The sequence below is a fragment of the Clinocottus analis genome, unplaced genomic scaffold, assembly GCF_023055335.1.
Source record: "Clinocottus analis isolate CAN_PGR_092001 unplaced genomic scaffold, fCliAna1.0.p SCAF_5, whole genome shotgun sequence".
NCBI classification, from domain to species: Eukaryota; Metazoa; Chordata; class Actinopteri; order Perciformes; family Cottidae; genus Clinocottus; species Clinocottus analis.
Window position 1 is genome coordinate 8,996,704 of NW_027176207.1, and position 18,077 is coordinate 9,014,780.

At 42.2% G+C, this 18,077-nt stretch overlaps 2 protein-coding genes across 4 annotated transcripts; one reads left to right on the forward strand and one right to left on the reverse strand.

Annotated features, from left to right (window-relative positions):
* The first annotated feature begins 4,874 nt into the window (after nucleotides 1–4,874).
* Nucleotides 4,875–9,770, forward strand: atf5a (activating transcription factor 5a). Its single transcript, XM_068600141.1, has 4 exons — nucleotides 4,875–5,054; nucleotides 5,941–6,189; nucleotides 6,507–7,695; nucleotides 7,794–9,770. The coding sequence occupies exons 2-4, from the start codon at nucleotides 6,048–6,050 to the stop codon at nucleotides 7,978–7,980; spliced, it is 1,518 nt and encodes a 505-aa protein (XP_068456242.1). The 5' UTR covers nucleotides 4,875–5,054; nucleotides 5,941–6,047; the 3' UTR covers nucleotides 7,981–9,770.
* Nucleotides 9,771–10,530: 760 nt separating this feature from the next.
* stk36 (serine/threonine kinase 36 (fused homolog, Drosophila)) lies at nucleotides 10,531–17,802 on the reverse strand. 3 transcript variants are annotated; one of them, XM_068600139.1, is made up of 21 exons: nucleotides 17,355–17,802; nucleotides 17,125–17,265; nucleotides 16,923–17,000; nucleotides 16,710–16,840; nucleotides 16,372–16,621; nucleotides 15,845–15,938; nucleotides 15,579–15,766; nucleotides 15,335–15,492; nucleotides 15,141–15,246; nucleotides 14,583–14,714; nucleotides 14,320–14,496; nucleotides 14,141–14,232; nucleotides 13,936–13,999; nucleotides 13,273–13,383; nucleotides 13,106–13,180; nucleotides 12,887–13,004; nucleotides 12,673–12,799; nucleotides 12,527–12,566; nucleotides 12,389–12,427; nucleotides 11,255–12,175; nucleotides 10,531–10,911 (listed from the first exon to the last, which is right to left on the reverse strand). In XM_068600139.1, exons 1-21 carry the CDS (start codon nucleotides 17,436–17,438, stop codon nucleotides 10,816–10,818), a joined length of 3,222 nt encoding a protein of 1,073 aa, XP_068456240.1. In that variant the 5' UTR covers nucleotides 17,439–17,802; the 3' UTR covers nucleotides 10,531–10,815. The 3 variants fall into 3 exon arrangements, with proteins under 3 accessions (XP_068456240.1, XP_068456239.1, XP_068456238.1); XM_068600138.1 differs by having other exon boundaries at nucleotides 12,389–12,566; nucleotides 15,335–15,488; nucleotides 15,596–15,766; nucleotides 17,355–17,801; XM_068600137.1 differs by having other exon boundaries at nucleotides 12,389–12,566; nucleotides 17,355–17,800.
* Between the last annotated feature and the right edge of the window lie 275 nt (nucleotides 17,803–18,077).

An 18,077-nucleotide genomic window follows, 5' to 3' on the forward strand; every position in this document is an offset into this window, starting at 1 on the left:
TCCATCCTCAGCTTCATTGACAGCGTTCACACCAATTGCGCTCCTCTGACCTTGGGAGAGATTATTCGCACATCGTGCCATTCAGTGTCTTTGAGTCTCTGGCGCGCCCGGCTGAATAATAAACAGATCTTTAAGAGGGCAGTGTGAGCTCATTACCGTGGTGATGAGCGTGAGTGACACCCAGCCTTATTGTCGGTGAAATATTAATGAGCCATGGGTGATCTCCCCTCACTTTCACACGCGCAGACTAGCCGCACAAATAAGAGAGTCAGGCTGTGAATTAGAACGGGTCTCACAAGATTTTGTCAATGTTAATGGAAGATATTAAACCTAGTCTGAAAACTGCCTCAAAAATTCTGATGAAACGGAGACGTCTCTCGGCTAAGAGGGTGAGTTTATAGCACCACCTGTCAAAGACCTACACATCCATCACAACATCTTAGAGGAGACACTTGTTATTTAGAAGTTTTCATATCCACATGTGAGTTCAGACTAATTTAAGAGATTAAAGAGAAACATCTCCTGCCCATCCCTGAACATGAGACACACACACACACACACACACACACACACACACACACACACACACACAAAGCAGATGAAAGAAGCTTTTACTAAACGCATCTGATATATGCGTGAAAGTTCCACTCTTAATGTTTACCGCTTTGAACAAATCATCTTCACTCTCTTTGAGGGAAATGTAAAATGACAGTCATGAATTCCAAATAGGGTACGCGATGTACAAATCATTATACTACAATAAAAGAAACATGTTTTCGGATTTCATGGCGAGCACAACAATGATATCTGAAAAATATCCAGAGGGTAGAATAAGCAGAAGCACCAGCGCTGACCTAATGAGGCCAACAAAAACATAGATCGTGAATATCACAACTGCACCACAGAGTGGGATATTATTCTTTTGTTTATGTCATTCACGAGCAGCAATGAAAGTTAAGTACTTTCCAATATCATTGCTTTGTGAATATTACTTCTATCCAACCCACTTTAAGATAATTAATAGGCTTCCAAAACAGAAAAATACAAAGAAATATCATGAAAGAAAGCAACGTTGGATTAGTTATTGTTAGAGTTAGCTCTGTTTTCAATGTTCCTGTCTGTAACATCATCATTTTGGGGGACAGAGCATGTTCTTGACTGATATCCTCAGTAAGTTTGTAAATGTAAAAATAAGATTCAGAGTTTAATTCATGTAAAAGCATCACCCACATGACGACAATATCATTTCAAAATGAAGTGATGAACAATGAGGAATGAAAATGACTTTATACAGTATAGCCATTTTTTTTATGGACTAACATATTTACAGTTCACTGTAAAATAAAGTTAAGTGACTAAGGAGTGAACATCATAAGTTGTGTTATGAGCGAGAAGCATATGGCCCGGATGAATATCGGCTGTGTAAAGCTCAAAGGCGAGAGACGCTGAGCCTCGGGGGTTGAAACGGCTCTTGCAGGGCAGCTTGACAGCCTGAGTGCTGCGAATGACACTGAGGATCCATTTGGGACTTGTTTGCTTTAAAGAGCTGAAATGTTGAAGAGCACAAGTGACGCACGAACACCAAGTTTAAGTTTAAAAAAAATCAGCTTATCTTGGTTATTCCACAACTTTTTATACACAATTTACATTACCGGCCGCAATCTATCGACCTGCTGACGTTGAAGTCAACTTCTACAGGATTTTATTTCATGCCATGTCAGTATGGGCAGAGCTTGTGCGCTTCTAGGAGTTACAGCTAGTTAGGAGTGTCCTCCTAAAAGCTGTAACATCCCAGAGGGGGACAAAACAGACGCTGTATCAAACACCTCTAATTTACCATCAAGTCCTTGAGGAATGGTAAATAAACATAACCCTCGTTCGCATCTGTCAAAGCTGAATGCAAATCAAGTCAGTCCAGATACCGTACATGAATGGAAATTATGTCACGCTTGTCACCTTTTTGAGACTTGATTAACTGTTCTCGTGCCAAACAAATAGGAGTGATTTGTAGGCTGAACACACACCAAAACATCCACAAATCCCCACCTGAGAGGCTCCCATTCACAAGTCGTAACTGAATTCCATGTTTTCATCGTATGTTCAAAGAGGGGCAAAAGTTGAGGACAATAAATTCTGAGAGAGATGATGATGAAATGATGGTGTAACCCTTACTAACGTGCCATACGTGCACTTGGCATGCGGAATCAACTTTTTTTTTTGACTTCTCGCCTCATACACAATATCCAGACAATGAATTTGGGCATCGGTTGATTGGACACCTTTGTATCGCTGTAGAAAATGTTAATTTATATGAAATATATCTGAAGTCCAGTTTGATCCAAAGTGTAACAGCTTTCCCTTGACTCGCTTATTGTTAGGTTAATTCGTGTTGTTTAACATGGATAAGTTTAACAATCCAGATTTTGCTCCGAGACTCTGGGCACATTGGATTATCAAAAGCACGAGCGAAAATGTCATTTTACTGCATATTTCACACATTTTACGTAATTTCCTGAACAATGACAACGGTAGAACAGGTAAATGCAACAGCGCTGTCGTGAGCTGGCCTTTGTATTTTTCTCCCATGATGAACAAACAGAAGGTCCTCGGTGGACCAATTAATACAGACAGAGAGAGCAGTCAGCGATTTCCTGAGAGACCCTCCGACTTCACCGGCTCCTGCTATCTCAATCTGGTCTCCATTACAACCACACTTATCGAGATTGCATCAGGTTGCTCTTCTACGAATCTCCCAAGCTCCACTCCTATGATATATACCATTTTGCTGAATAGCTCCTATGTAACAGGGCTGTCCATTTAAATGACTCAGATTAACACAGATGGACCAGTGTATCAGAGACGTACTCAAATTCAATTTAATCGACAGATGCAGAGTCCCTGTTACTCTCTTCAAAGGACACGTTTTCCTTTGTGTCGATGCGACGCTGTACAATCAATTTAGATGTTAGATGTTTCCCAACGTTCACTCTAAACACAGACGTGCTGCTCAGTGGACAAATATATCTGAGGCCAGACGCCGGTGTCCCATCAATATGCAAATTCAGCACAACTGGAAATTTGCTTATTGGTTTCTGACAAAATCCTAATGGCATAGAGATGCAACTCAGCAAATGAGATGGCGGAACAGTGGGACAAGGAGGGGTGCAGAAACAGAGGTGAGGTGGAAGGAAAACAGCAGGTATGGAGGGGGAGAGAGAGAGAGAGAGAGAGAGAGAGAGAGAGAGAGAGAGAGAGAGAGAGAGAGAGAGAGAGAGATGCAAATCCCATGGCAACAGCTACCAAAAAACAAGTCTAAAATAGGGGGCAGTGTCCGCTATTACTATAGCAACAGGAGCGCAGCATATTCACTCAGCTTCAGGATTTGCTGAGATGAGAAAAACAAAGCTTTATTTCTCACATAGTAATCGACAGTCATCACAAGTAAATTAAATTGGTTCCGTCAGCTTCTTCTCACAAATTAGCCTCGGAAATATGGATCCTCAAAGTACATTATGATAACACTCATTCTGTTCTGCAGAACGATAATTAATCTACCCTTCAATACGTGAATAAGACATCTTCCACTATTCATTAAACCAGTGTTGTTTCATCAAACAATCTCCTGTGTAGTTGATATACGCTGACAGCTATTCATTAAATTAACAAAAAAGAAGAAAGATAATTAAGTCGTGATTTGACAAACACAATAGAGTAACTGTTCGATAATAACACAAAGAGACTCCATGCCTGTGATGACAACATGACTTCCTATTATAGAGCATCTTTAAGTCTGGTATTGGGTGCCTTAAACTCTCAATTAGTTTGCTCAGCTGCATAATCAGTCTGACTTGATTACCACAAGCTGCTTGTGTAAGACTGTGACACAAAAAGCTTTTCTCAGCTTTAAAATCTGCAGCACCGATATCCACGCCCGGTTTGTTTACCCGAAACATGTGCACAGTCTGCACTGCAGAAAAAAAAGATAACAACACGGTGACGCTTCGCCTTGCCTACCACCGACCAATCACATTTCACATTTAGCCAAATTCAACCAATGGCAGAGCGGCAGTCTGTGCACGCGCAGCCAATCGCTCTGAACGTGGACCACTGATGCAACGGCGATGCAACAGACTTCTGAACAACAAAGTACGCTGTGAATCAAATAGTCCCTTATCAAAACAAGACCATGCCGCATAGTAAAGTACAGACTGTTAACTGTACTAGTGGCGTGTATCTGAGACCCGGGTCCACGTACATCAAGCCTATCAGCTGGGTTTGAATCACTTATAGTACGTCCCTTCTAACTTACTGCCTATAGACAAACAACGGGTTATAGTAAAATAAAAAACAATGACAAGTTGTAACGCGTTACATAATGTGAGTACTTCCAGGATTGCTACCAGGATTTCATGTCAACACTTTAACACTAGTCTGAACCAGATAGGAACTACTTAACCTCATTTAGTGTTTGTACACGGACTACATTGATACTTTGTAGCCGCTGGGTGTTCCATGTGGTCCACGTGGTGTTAATTTGCTACCATTCTGTTTACTTTTTATCTTCTTCTCGGTTGGGTTTACTTTATAAAGCCGCCTTTTCATTGTCTGGCTTTACCACAACCGCAAGCCTGTTGTAAGAAAGTACAACTGCTCATACTATATTTTAAGGCGCTACTTTTGAAGCAAGCGTGAAGGAACGAGTACTTCACCGAGTAGTGTACTTTGTATCGCAGAGCCGAGCAGTAAGCAGTGGGACGTCCTTCCTCTGTGAGACGCGGAGGGGGCGGAGGGGAGGAGGGCGGCGGAGGGGGCGGAGGGATCCACACTCAGCTGCACGGCGTGCCCCGGTGACGCAGTCGGTTGCTAGGTGTGAATGGACTCATGCATCCTCACAATTAAGCAGCCCCTCAGTTTACAGGTCGACCACAACAAAGCAACAACTCGTCCCGGATATTCCGAGCTCAAATATGGCTCTCTAAACTCGTGAAGTTGTCGGACCCGATAAGAAACCGTGCTTTGCCTCAGTGCTCTACCTTTTTCTCTGCAAGAATGGAGTAAGTCAAGCTCTCTCTCCTCGCTGTGCACACACTTGGTCCAGCTCGTTTCCGCGTGGTTGTGTTTGTTGTGTCTGCTCGTGTGTCACACGTATAGTTTCCGTTGGCTGATTTCTCTGCTTTAAGCAGTTTTTTCTATTTTAATATCTTCTTATAGACTATTTTCCGAAATATTTGATGTTTCTTTCGTGGCGTTTAGTTCGTTTTGGGTTGCTTTGCGCACAGTTGTAATATACATGTACAGCATCCAGCTTAGACGTCCTCATACACAGGAGAGCATAGGAAAGCATCACTTTCAGTTGCATGCCTTGCCAGGTTTCCATTAAGCCACCACATTGCCACCTAACCCGCTAAACTGCTTAAATCGTCTAACAAAAGTGATTAATTTAAAAAGAACATGCAATTAGAAGCAGCTGATCTGCATCAATCCGATTAAATGGTCAGGGTGTCCCTCACTTTGGAGAGTTACTCTCATCCTGTGCTGCCTCCTTGACAACAGTGGGCCGTTGACAGCGCTACTGAGTCCCACGTGTTTTGAGGACGTCAAGTGCATTTTGCTTTGAGTGAGTTCAAAGCTCAGAGGACACAGATCTCATGTGTGTATCACTGACTTTGTCAACTCTGAGTTTTTAAAAAACATTTTTTTTTTAAATAGTTGATATTTGCCGTATGTTTGTGTTTTGGAAAGTTATTTTCCTTGTAGCTTAAAAAAAAATTACATAATGACCAGCAGGTGATTTCTTTATTGTATCCTCTCCATCAACAGACTCCTGTTGAGAAATTTGCTGAGGGCAACAAGAGTGATATTCCTGATTCCTGGTTGACTGAATAAGTTGCATGTGTTTCAGCAGCATGTTTCTGATCCATGTTTGTGTTTATCCTCCAGGTTTCAATATGCTCGCCCAGCCCTGCTCTCTGTGGCCCATCTGTCAGACCCTGCTTGCTCTCAGCATATGCTTGGACTTGAACTGAATCAAAGCGCCAACAGACAATATGATGGCAACATCAGCTCCTGTTTGGAAGACTCTTCATGTCTGCCCGGCAGACCCCCTCGCTCTCTCTCACCCACAGGCTAACCACAGCCAATCACAGAGGTGCAGGGGGGAGGTGTCAGAGGAGAGTCAGCACTTAATTGGTGAGTTGCAGCGACTACGCTTTTTTATATTTTTCCCCATTTCAGGTGGGCTCGGCACTGCAGCACATTCGTCCTTCCTGAACAGTAAGTAAAAAAACTAGCTACGCCTAATATGTTGATACGCTACAACTATAGTTTTAAAAAATCGTGCTTTTGCTTTTGCTATTGTCGATCAGATTTTGCTTTTAGAAAACCACTTTGTGCAATGTTGGATGACTGGATTTTTTTGAACATTTTTATGATTTGCTATTTAGCTGCAATGCTTTCCTCAACCAAACAGCTGGTCCCGATTTTAATTTTTTCCGTCTCCTCAATAGGTGATGGTCTCACTGACTGGATGACGGAAGAAGTGGATTTCTCCTCGTACCTCCCAAACCCTCCTTCCCCTCCCTCCTCCACCAATGCCTCCCTTCCCTCTTCACCCCTTCAGAATGATATCCAGGTGCCCTCCGATTTGGAGGTCATGACCTCTCTGCTGCAAGAGGAACTTGCCCAACTAGAGGACTACTTCCTGTCTGAGCCACTGCCAGAGAAAGGGCCGAGGCTCGGAAAATGCGACAGGGGTCCACTGCCGGCGGGTCCCCAGCCGTTCAGTCAGCTGCCATACGCATCATACTCTACATCCAACCAATCAGAATCCAGCCCACTCCTTGTTACCCTGGCAACCGGAGAACTGGACCTGCTGAGTATCTGTGGCGGGCCCATTGGGCGATCCAAAATTCCAAGACACGCCCCGTACAGCTGCAGTCGCCCCAGTGGGTGCGTTAGGAAGAGAGTCCCTGACGGTGTGAGGTTCAGTGAAGGCTACGATAACAGTTTGTTGAGTTCCAAAGGAAGCAACTCAGGTAACGTAGCGGTGACCCTTCCAGGTAACTACGACTGTGTCGAGGACGAGCCGCTGGTAGGGAAAAGCTACTGTCTGGGTAGTGCAGTCGAGGTCAGAAGATGTGCCGTTCTACCGAAAGACGACCAAAATTGCTGTTTCAGTCAAGATGTCATAGGTGGTGCGAAGGTTATGGGTGGTGGATTTGGCTTTGGCGGATCACTTAATGTCCCACACAAGAAAGAGGATCTGCTGATGTATAGCATGAGGGAGGTCGGCGGAGGCACGGGTAGCAACGAGGTGCTGAATGGTATCAAAACAAGTGTGGAGATGACGAAAGCCTCCGTTTCGTGGAAAACGGAGAGCGGCGACGGTTGTTATCTTCCGGCAACATCACAGTCTGAGGCCTATCATAGCTTCTTGAGCAACATCAACGAACAGGTGAAATCCGAGAGTCTACAGATAGGGCAACATGATTTGCACTGTAATTTCCTGGAGGATCAGGGCCCAGAGTGTCTTTCTATGGCGAGGGAGAGTCTGAACTTGGAGCCTTCAGGACACAGACAAGCATGCAGGCTGAAGGACGACCACTGTGATCTGAACTACGAAGAGGACCTCATCCCAGCTGAAGGCGGGAAGCGCAAACAGAAGAAGAGAGATCAGAACAAAACTGCCGCTCACAGGTAACCTTTAGTTTCTGCTCGATTTTAAAGACATAACCGTCAACATGATTTCATAAAGGTAAAACTCTGCATTTTAATATTCGTTTTCCTGAATGCAGGTACCGCCAGAGAAAAAGGGCGGAGCTAGATACTTTGGAGGAGCAGTTGCATGGCCTTGAAGGGAAGAACCGGGAGCTCCGGGACAAGGCAGAGTCGGTAGAACGTGAAATCCAGTATGTCAAAGACCTGCTGATTGAAGTTTACAAGGCCCGCAGCCAAAGGCTCAAGCAGGACACGACAGCGTAGCACCAACTCCTGCAAGTACATTTAAAGAGAGCGCAGCAGGGAGAGTGTGGCGCTCTTTGTGTCTGTAAGATTGTCCAGAACTGAATGTTTAAATTTTTCTTTTTTTTTTTTATATGACGGGTGGGATAAATGCATGCTTTGCTAATGTGAATTATTTTTTACATTTTAAATCAACACTTTCCAATGCTTCCATTGCTTTTGCACTCTAATCACTTGAGCCTGCACTGTGGCATTGCAATGCTTTAAATGACAATCATTTTAATAGATCTCACACTGCCTGGATCTACTAATTGAAATACAGTTATTTCTGAAGAAGTAATGTTATTCATTCTGCAGGTTTAATATTAGTAACAGCCTTACATTGGAATTGATGTCAGCAATAGAACTTAATGTTTTTTTTTTTCTAATTTGATTTACAATCACTGTATCACCATTTACATGAGTTGAAGTCATCAGATATGTTGTTGGTGTCTACACACGACAGAGCGTCATTTTATTTTGAACACATCCTTCACACCAAATACTTGTCTAGAATAATTTCTCGCCTCTCGAACAGAAAATTGTATTTCGATTGCTATGAATATTTTAGAATATTAGGATTGCGCTTGAAGATGTATTGACTTTAACGAAAGAAAGGACGATGTACCGAAGAGCGAGAAACCTTTCATCATCAACCGTATAGCTACATTTTTTTTTTATCAGTTTAATATTGTTACATTTTTTGGGACAATGCCTTTGATTGACTTCAGGTTTAATGCAGCCCAACATATTCAGTCGTTAAAAGGATGTGGATGGGTTGTGTATGTTGTTCCTTTATACTTTTACTGAAGGTCAAACATTTACATTTTACCCATCTTTGTTAGAAAAATTACTTTGTTAAATTTGTGTTTTTTTTCTTTTAATCCCCAAATCTCCTATTTCATCCAGCTGTGTTGAAATGATTGATTCTGTGTCAAAAAGAAAATTAGATAATTATTCAAACAGTTTTGACGTAAGACACTTAAATTAAATTTAGCACATTAAACAATCTTTTGCAGCTCAGGATATACAATCTGTTCTCCTGTCCGAAAACCAATGGAAACGTTTGTGCTTCATTTACATGGTAAAGATTTCACTGCTATATTTGAAGGTTTTTCCTGATGTAAAAAAAAAAGAAAAGGTTTTCCATATGTACAAATATTGTAACTGGTGGAGTTTTAGCAGCCTTCCTCTGCATGTTTTTCCATAAACGGAGTAGAAAATGTAGAATTTCTGAAATGAGGGGGATTTTCCCTCTAAAACGCTTGTTGAGGCAGAACGTTTTATAGGCCTCTGGCTGATCTGCACTAATTTGTATAAACTTTTGTATATTCAGGGAGTGAAGTGTGTTAGCCTTTTCTTTGTAGAAAATGACTAAAAAAAAAATCTCATTAGGTTATTTGTTCATGCTTTTGCAGTGATAGTGGTGTAAGAGGATTCTGTCTCATTTATTTTCCAATCGGATTTAGTGCTAAGGAAAACGTGTTAAAGGATGTTAAACATGCCTATACCGAGAATAGATTTTTTTCCCAATGCATATTTATTTTATGACAATCTTGGATATGAACGCTGACTTATTTAATGTGTTTATTCAGCTTTTGGCAATAAATCAATGTCCCATTGTTCGACCCTGCGGTGCACTATCAACTCCGAACCAAAAATATGTGACAGCACAAAATAACGCTTTGTAATTCCATGTTCATTTAATCATATATCAATATGTCATTTGTGTGGCGCCAAGTTTTTTTTCTTAAAAAATAATAAAGTGAATCATGAACTCATTCCGTTGTTCTTTCAGCGCTTTTCTCTCAGTTTGATTATTGACTCGACATGTTTTTTTTACCTGCACCGACTGAACTAAACAGAAATTAAAAGTTAATGACTAATTCATCTTAAAAAAAGTCGTTCCTTCTTGAATGTTATACTTTTTTTTTTTTTTTTTAAGCACACAACCTGCGGGCCTGATGACCGCACGCGCTGCTGTCTGCTCAGACCCTGCGGCCCATCCGGCCATCTTACTGAGAGAAACAGCTTCAGAACGATTTCTATTAAGTTATAAATGTCATTATTACGCTCTTATTGGTAGTCGGTGTTCTGCTGAAAATTTTACAATTTCAAAAAAAGAGGGAATAATTCATTTAACGTCCAGCCCGATTTAGTTAAAACGCCGTTCGCAGTTGCACGGCAGTTCAAAAATAATAATAAATAAAGTCGATATTATTTATACCGGACAAAATCCTAATTTTGCTTCACAAGGCCTTAACATCTGGATATGACATCCTCTAAATGACGGTTCTGAATGTGCAAAAACTACAACCTAAGCGACTGCGACAGCAGAGAAACTATTTAAATGCAGAAGTTTGTACTCGTAGCGCGCCAACTGTTTATTACTGAGTAGTACAAGGTAAAATAATCTCTTCTCTAAGTAAAAAGGCCGTCATCTCTGTGGGATTTCGATTACATTTGCATCGATTTTTTTTCTGATGAAATGTGAACAGCTGGCGCCATTAAATGAAACATCCGGCAACAGTAACAACACACTTTGTTTTATTTCAACACAGCCAAAATGCCTGCTGTACAAAGAGCTCCATGAAAAAAAAAGTTACTTTTTATATCCACCAGTATGTTTTCATTCATTGAGTTAAAGTCTTTAAATAAAAAAATACACACTTCATAAAAAATATAAATGAGATTTCATTACTGTCTTCTACCAAATTGCTCCAGAGACAGGAGGACGGACTTTTCTAATGTAAGGAAGGAGAAGAAAGATTTACACATGACATTTCAATCTGCTATCATCCCTATAGCTGGACTCACTTACAGCTGTCCGATGAGCTGCTGATAGTCACATTGTGGAGGTGCATGTTGTGAAGCCTGAAGAAGTTTCTTACTTGCATCAAGGGATCTCAGGACCTTCAAATGAATGCAAAACAAAGTAACTAAATTAAACATATGTATTTACATCTTTAAAGTGCCGGCACTTGCACAGAGGTGACTGATTGAGGCTAAATATCTGTCTAGCCCATTCACAATTATGCACTTAACTATTATCAGAAAATACGTTTATATAAAAGAAGGAATGGAATGGCTAATGGTAATGATACTTGAAGACACTTGTTAATTGTTTTCCACCATTATTAAGAAAATATAAATTATATAATTAATAAATAATGATATATTTCTATCCAAAGTCTGAAAACTGAAAAAGACAGATCGTAGTTTCAACATCGGCCCTGCAAGCCGTTCATTGTGTTACCTGGCGTATTGCGTCCTGCTCGCTGTACAGGCACAGGGTTGCTATGGCAGCTTGTCTCACTGCATTATGGGAATCCATGCATGCAGCTTTCAGAAGCGAGCTGGACGTGTCTTCCGCCACTAACAGGGATACAGCTCCATCAACATGTACCAGGTTTCCCAGGGCTGCACAACAGTGACGGCGTGTGAGTGCATCGGGGTCGGCGATCAGAGACGTCAGGATGGCCGCCGTCCTCCTGGCTTCCTCTGTCCATCTCCGCCCCTCCTCATCGTCCAATCCCTGTTCTAGAATAGGAGCCAAATCTCCTGTTGCCTCATTGTGGGCCTTCCCTTTGCCCCACCCTGTAGCATCAATTCCCTTTGCAGTGGAGCGTCCCACGTTGAACCTTGCCCCTGCTGCAATATATCCCAACCAGTTACCAACTGCCCTGCAAGCCATACGGCGGACAGGCGTGCAGGAGTCATGAAGGCAGTTTATCAAGCTTTTGAAAGTGTCAGGTTGCAAGGTGTCAAGCGTATGGTGCCTGAATGGATCCAAATGTCCAAGAAGTCTGCACGTGGCAGCCCTGATCTGGTCATAAGAGTGAGTCAGCGCTTGGTGCAGCGCTGGGGCTTCCAGGTAAAGCCGAAGGTGGGCGGGCCGAGGGGAACAGCGGGCTACTTGGGACAACAGAGTAAGGAGCTCCACGGCAGAATCCCACAGCACATCTAGCTGCAGCAAGTCAGAGAGCAGGGAGCTCGCCGTTCTACACAGCAGCGCCTGGTGTTTGGAGGCAGCGAGCTGGCCGTCCCTCGGCGGCGCAAAAAAACCACAAGCAGCTTTTCCGAGGTGGGAAACCGAGCGTTCGGGGTCACACAGGAGCAAACGGCTCAGCAGGGAGAGAGGCAGCTCTAACAACGGAGGAGTAAGAGTTTGAATCACCTGTCAAAGCATGAAAAACAAAATCACCAAGACAACTCGTCACAGATCAAACAGCCGGCAACAAACAGCGCAATGCTCTCACAAAAGAACAGAGACATTAAGATGTACAGTAGTGTGTGGCTGATGTGAGCCTATTGCAAGAGTTATCCTGTGTTGCGTCAGATAATTGTGTTTGTCAGCAAGGTCTTTACTGGAGCATGTGAAGACCCTCACCTGCAGGAGGCCTGCAACTATTCCACAACTGTCGTACATCTGTAAAACCGTGGACAAGGCGTCAGAAGGCAGGTCCAGAGCAAACGGAAAGCACAACAAGTGGCAACTCAACACCGACAGGCTGTTGGTTATATCCACCTCATGTGTCTCGGGATCGCCTTCAGCAGACAAACGAAGACTGGAGGGTATATAATATGATATTGTTAGCGGCAGACAAAGTCACTGTGCTGCTCTAACATTGGCGCTACGAACAAAATGGTAAGTTAAGAAATCTGAACGCCAACCTGTCGGTGCCCAGCAGCTGGCCGAGAGTGGACACACATTTTGATTCACGCTCAGAAAACAGAGCAATGCAGGAGTATGGATCCTTGGTGAAGACAAACAGCGCAGTAGACAGAAAGGAATGAAGCCCTGATGTCAAAAGAACATTTAAAAAATGAGTAAGGATGCTATTAGTGTTCTTAAATAATGTGAGCCTCATGAGAAACTTATATTTACCATTTGCTGAACAGAAGTCCGTGTTTGGTGTTGTCCTTGTAAGTGAACTGCCTATTTTTTTCCATAGATCCAGAAACACTACTGGGTCCAAGCATGAAGATCCAGAGCTATTTTCACGCTGTTGTAAGACAAGTCAGGCAAAGCTCAGAGGAAGACATTGCAGGTTTATCTCTGGTCCAGTCAAATAGTGCTCAACACATTTGCAGTTGTTTTTCTGACCTCAGAGAGTGTGTGCAGGACTAAAGACAGGAGGCCGTCACAGAATCCAAAGCCAGCAGGAAGAGAAAGTTGGGGCTGGCAAGGCACATGACACGCTAGTGGATCACTTTTAACTTGCAACAAAAATTGTTGAATTATTGCCAAATTATTTCTCACAGTTTCAGTACCTCATAGGAGTCCAGAAGCATTTCTTTCAGCAAAGAGGTCAGAGTGTCCATGTCCACTTTGACATGGACATCGTGTTGTGTTAGCAGTGACAAAAAAGACGCAGCCAGATGCTGAAAAGGGGATCACGGGACATATGTTACATACATACATAGATACATAGATACATACATACATACATACATACATACATACATACATACATACATACATACATACATACATACATACATACATACATACATACATACATATATATATATATATATATATATATATATATATATATATATATATATATATATATATATATATATATGTATATATATACACACACACATATATATATACATATATATATATATATACACACACACATACATGTATATATATATATATATATATATATATATATATATATATATATATATATATATATATACACACACACACATATATACACACACACACACATATATACACACACACACATATATACACACACACACACATATATACACACACACACATATATACACACATATATATATATACACACACACACACACACACACACACACACACACATATACACATTTATATATAAACCAAAATGAACTGCCAGTCACTCTATAAAACACAGACTAACTTAAATGAGTTCTTACCGCCAAAGGAAGAAGGTTTGGTTGACTGAGAATTGTGATGAAAGGCTTGGTGAACTCTTCTAGACTGCAGTGAGAGAGCAGATGATGAGCTGCAATAGTTAAACAACTGTTGACGATAGTCACTCTCTTACACTACACTATACATACATCATCAGCATTCAAATAATTAACCAGATCAGCTTCAGTGAAAAGAACTAAATCTAACCTGCGCTCTTCTTCCACCCAGTCACAGTGCTTCTCCCAGTAGATCATAAGCACAACAATCATTTCTCCGTAGGCCGGGACGCTCCACGGTTGCTGAGGAGGGAAAAAATAGAAGTAGGTCAGGAATACTGTTCCAGGACAAATTTATTGCTGAGTATGGTCCCATTCTTCAGCACTGACCTTGACGAAATTTGAGTTGCCGACGGCATCATGTACAAGGTCAAAGAGGACACCGGGTAGTCCAAGTTCACGACCAATATGATGCGACTTGTCAAGGTCAGAGGTCAGAATCAGGTTGTGTAAGACCTTCAGCGGGAGGTGAATCCGCCATGTTTCTTTCATAACGCCACCTGTTAGCTAACCAAACACAGAAAAAAGACTAAATGTCAAAATGTTCTGAGATAGACATGGTGTATGCTTGATTGAAAATTTTACCCAAGTACCTGAGCTTTAAATGCCAGGATCTTGGATTTAAGTTGAGGTATAACTGCACTGAAATTTAATAATTTACTCTGCGGCCTGCTTAGATCGGATTCTTGGGCCAGTTTCTCCCAATAGTCTTCACAGTCATCATCCTGAAAGAACAAGACATGTTTGATACCATGAAGACATTTCTTTTCAAACATAACTATGACATGGTTCAACAAGGAATGTTACCCTTTTTGTGTCTAACAGACTAATTGGGACTACAATTTGTAAAATTGGTCCAGTATTGACCACTCACAAGCTGCAATGTAATCACATCTGGCAACGTCAATTCACTTCCATTAAAAGTACTTGTGTTTGCCATTAATACGTGTCAGATCAAGTGGTTTATATGCAATATATGCGAAAATAGGGTCCAAGATGAAACATTCCAAAGTTCCCCTTTAAGAAACTGTTTATTAATAACCAAGGCCGATTTGGAACTGGAAGAGAATAAACTCTACATTCAGCAACAAGACAAAATGTTCGAAATTGGGAATGTCTTTGTATCATAAGAAAAAACAGGCGGCACTGACCGGCCTGTGCAGAGTTGTCTGGCTGTCTGCGTTGCCTCTCTGCACTAGTCGCGGCCCAACCTCTACAGAGGGAAATTCCTGTTCATAGTCCCGGCTGATCTGTCCCCTGCACAGCAAACGATCACAACCATGAACACATATCACAATCTGTTTTGGTAGTTTATTGTACCTTTTATCTGAACTTCCATAAACACCTGTGTTTTGCTTTCACGCTGACTTTACTCTTTGGATGGAGGCTTTGATTGGCAGCTGTCATGACCCAGTGACCTGAGGTAACAGAGACATCACTGGGAGAGGACTTGGCTCTCGAGGATGCTGATGCCCTTTCATTTCCCACTCCATCCTTCTCTTTCTGTCAATGTACATAAAACAACGTAAAGCTCCTTCATGAATGTCCATGTGACTAGTTTAAGAATGAAAAATCAATATGTGGCTCACTTTCGCACTGTCACCACCTATTGGTTTCCCTCTTTTGCCGTTGTCCATCTGTTGCCTGGCCTTCCGCAGCAATATGCTCCCTCCAGCATTCGGTACCGTCTTTGATGCCACTTGTTGAAGTTTCAGGGCCATCGTGTCTGGGCTGGGTGTGACTGTCAGAGGGCTGAACACGCCCGTGTCTGACAACACTGTTCCAACACAAGAGCTCAAATCAGTCATCAGAATAACCTTAAAAACAGACCAGCTTTACGCATATTTGACGTCACCTAAAACACCATCAGCAACAAAGGGATGATGCAGGAGGTCTGGCCATGACAACCGCTTGTGAGGGTCTTTGGTCAACAAACCCTTCAGGAAACTCTGGAAGGGAAAACAATCAGATAAGCGTCGATGACTTGTATACACTTTAACAAACTTGTAACAAACACTGAGAATACTTGTCAGTATTTGTGGCTGAAACATGAAAGTTTGAGTGGCTGACTGACACACCACTGAAGAAACAAGGAAATTATACATTTGAGTACTCTCATGCCAAAAAAGAAGAGAGCTGGAGGATATTTATCTACTCTGCAGGTGTAGCAGTGGTAATAAAACATTAGTAATACTAAAATCCTTCTTATGGTCCTGCCCGTAAGCACTGCTAAGGCCACCTGGCTAACAATTTGAACGATAAGGTTTTACATTTTCTCTGTTCAATCCGTTTGTCATATTTGAAATCACATCTTTGCACGGTGCGAATGTGAGCTTTGATCTTAACGTGATGCATGCTGACCAGACTGCAGCTATACTGTACCGTGCAGGTGTCGCTTATAGTGTCTGGCCATTTGACTGGGTCTCTCACGATAAGCTGCACCAGGTGGAAAATTGAGTTAGTGTAGAACGGAGGCGCCCCCGTGTGGAGTTCATAAAGGATGCAGCCAAGAGACCAGAGATCAGCAGTGTGATCATATGGCTTCTCCTCCACCAGCTCAGGAGACATGTACAGTGGCGTTCCCTTGATGGAAGTCAGCACCAAAGTGGAGACGCTCATGGACCGAGCAAACCTACAGTAAGATTGCATCACATGTAGCTTATCTTGGTTGAAATTAATGATGCAGGTAGTTTTTCTTTGAAAATAAATAAATGACCTACCCAAAGTCACAAAGTTTCACCACCCCATTTTTCCCCAACAGGATATTTTGTGGTTTCATGTCACGATGGAGAATGCGATGGGAGTGTAAATAATACAGAGCTGAGACCAGCTGGCAGGCGATCTCACGGACCTTGGAAGAAGAGAAGAATGCAGCATATGTTGATGTTAAGACGTGATGTTTTTGATTTCTGCCTCACACTGACAATGATTACCTGGCTCTCTGGTAAATTCCCATCATCCTCAAGAATCTGGAACAACTGACCCTCTGCATACTCGGTTACAACCACTACCTGTTACACACATAAAGAGGGATTGTGGTCATGGGATTATGAACTCACATGTAAATAGATACATAGTTAGGTGGATCAAATTATACAATTGGTAGCAATATTCATGCATTTGTAGCAACTATACCTCCGTTTCAGTCTCAAAGCTGTCAAAGAGTTGAACAATATTTGGATGTTGAAGACCCCTCATGATCTCTATCTCTCTTTTGAGACTGCGCAGCTCTTTTTCAGAGCGACCCACCTTTGGCATGAACTTCAGAGCCACCACCTAATGGACACACACGCACGCGCACGCGGTGAAACGGCTACACACAGAAGTCACACAGATAGCAAAGCACTCAAACGAAAGCGACTTACTTGGCCGGTAAATCTCTTTCTTCCCTTGTAAACTCGACCAAAGGAGCCCTCTCCCACCACCTCCAAAACGTGATAGGAGTTCATGTCGACGGTTGACGGCAGGAGGTGAGTTAACACGTCACACCGCGTCGGTAACTTATCCGTTCGGACAGCAGACAAGCGGCTGTTTCATTCCTCACGTGCGAGCAAAGGACACGTGTGTACTTGTACACACCTTTTACCTTTACAGAGCGAAAGTTGTCCGAGCTAGCAGGCTAGTTTACATGCTAGTGTGAACTTCACTTTGCACTGTTAACGCTACGCTACTTTTTGGAAATGGTGACAACAAAAGTGCTTAACGCTCGAGAGCAAGTAGCTCGCTGCCGTTTCACAAAAAGTAGCAAAAGACATAGTTAAGTTTAACTTGCCGCACATTTATACTCGTGGCTGTTTATTTGCTATTATTTCTTTTATCATGTTTCAACAACAAGTGGTTGTTTAAAGCATTATTAAAAAGTGTAATACAAAAGAAAAACTGGCTATTCGGTGGACATCACGCAAGCAGGGGTCCTTAGCCTAGCAACCACTGTTGCGTTCCTGACAACGGGCTAAGAACAGACAACAAAGCAGGCAGCGAGCTGGAGAGTGGCCTCGTTTTTTAAGAAGCCGAGGTGTCCCACCCCAGAAGAGCCACTTAATGTATTTTATTCATGAACCAAACATTTCACAGATACATTATTTGTA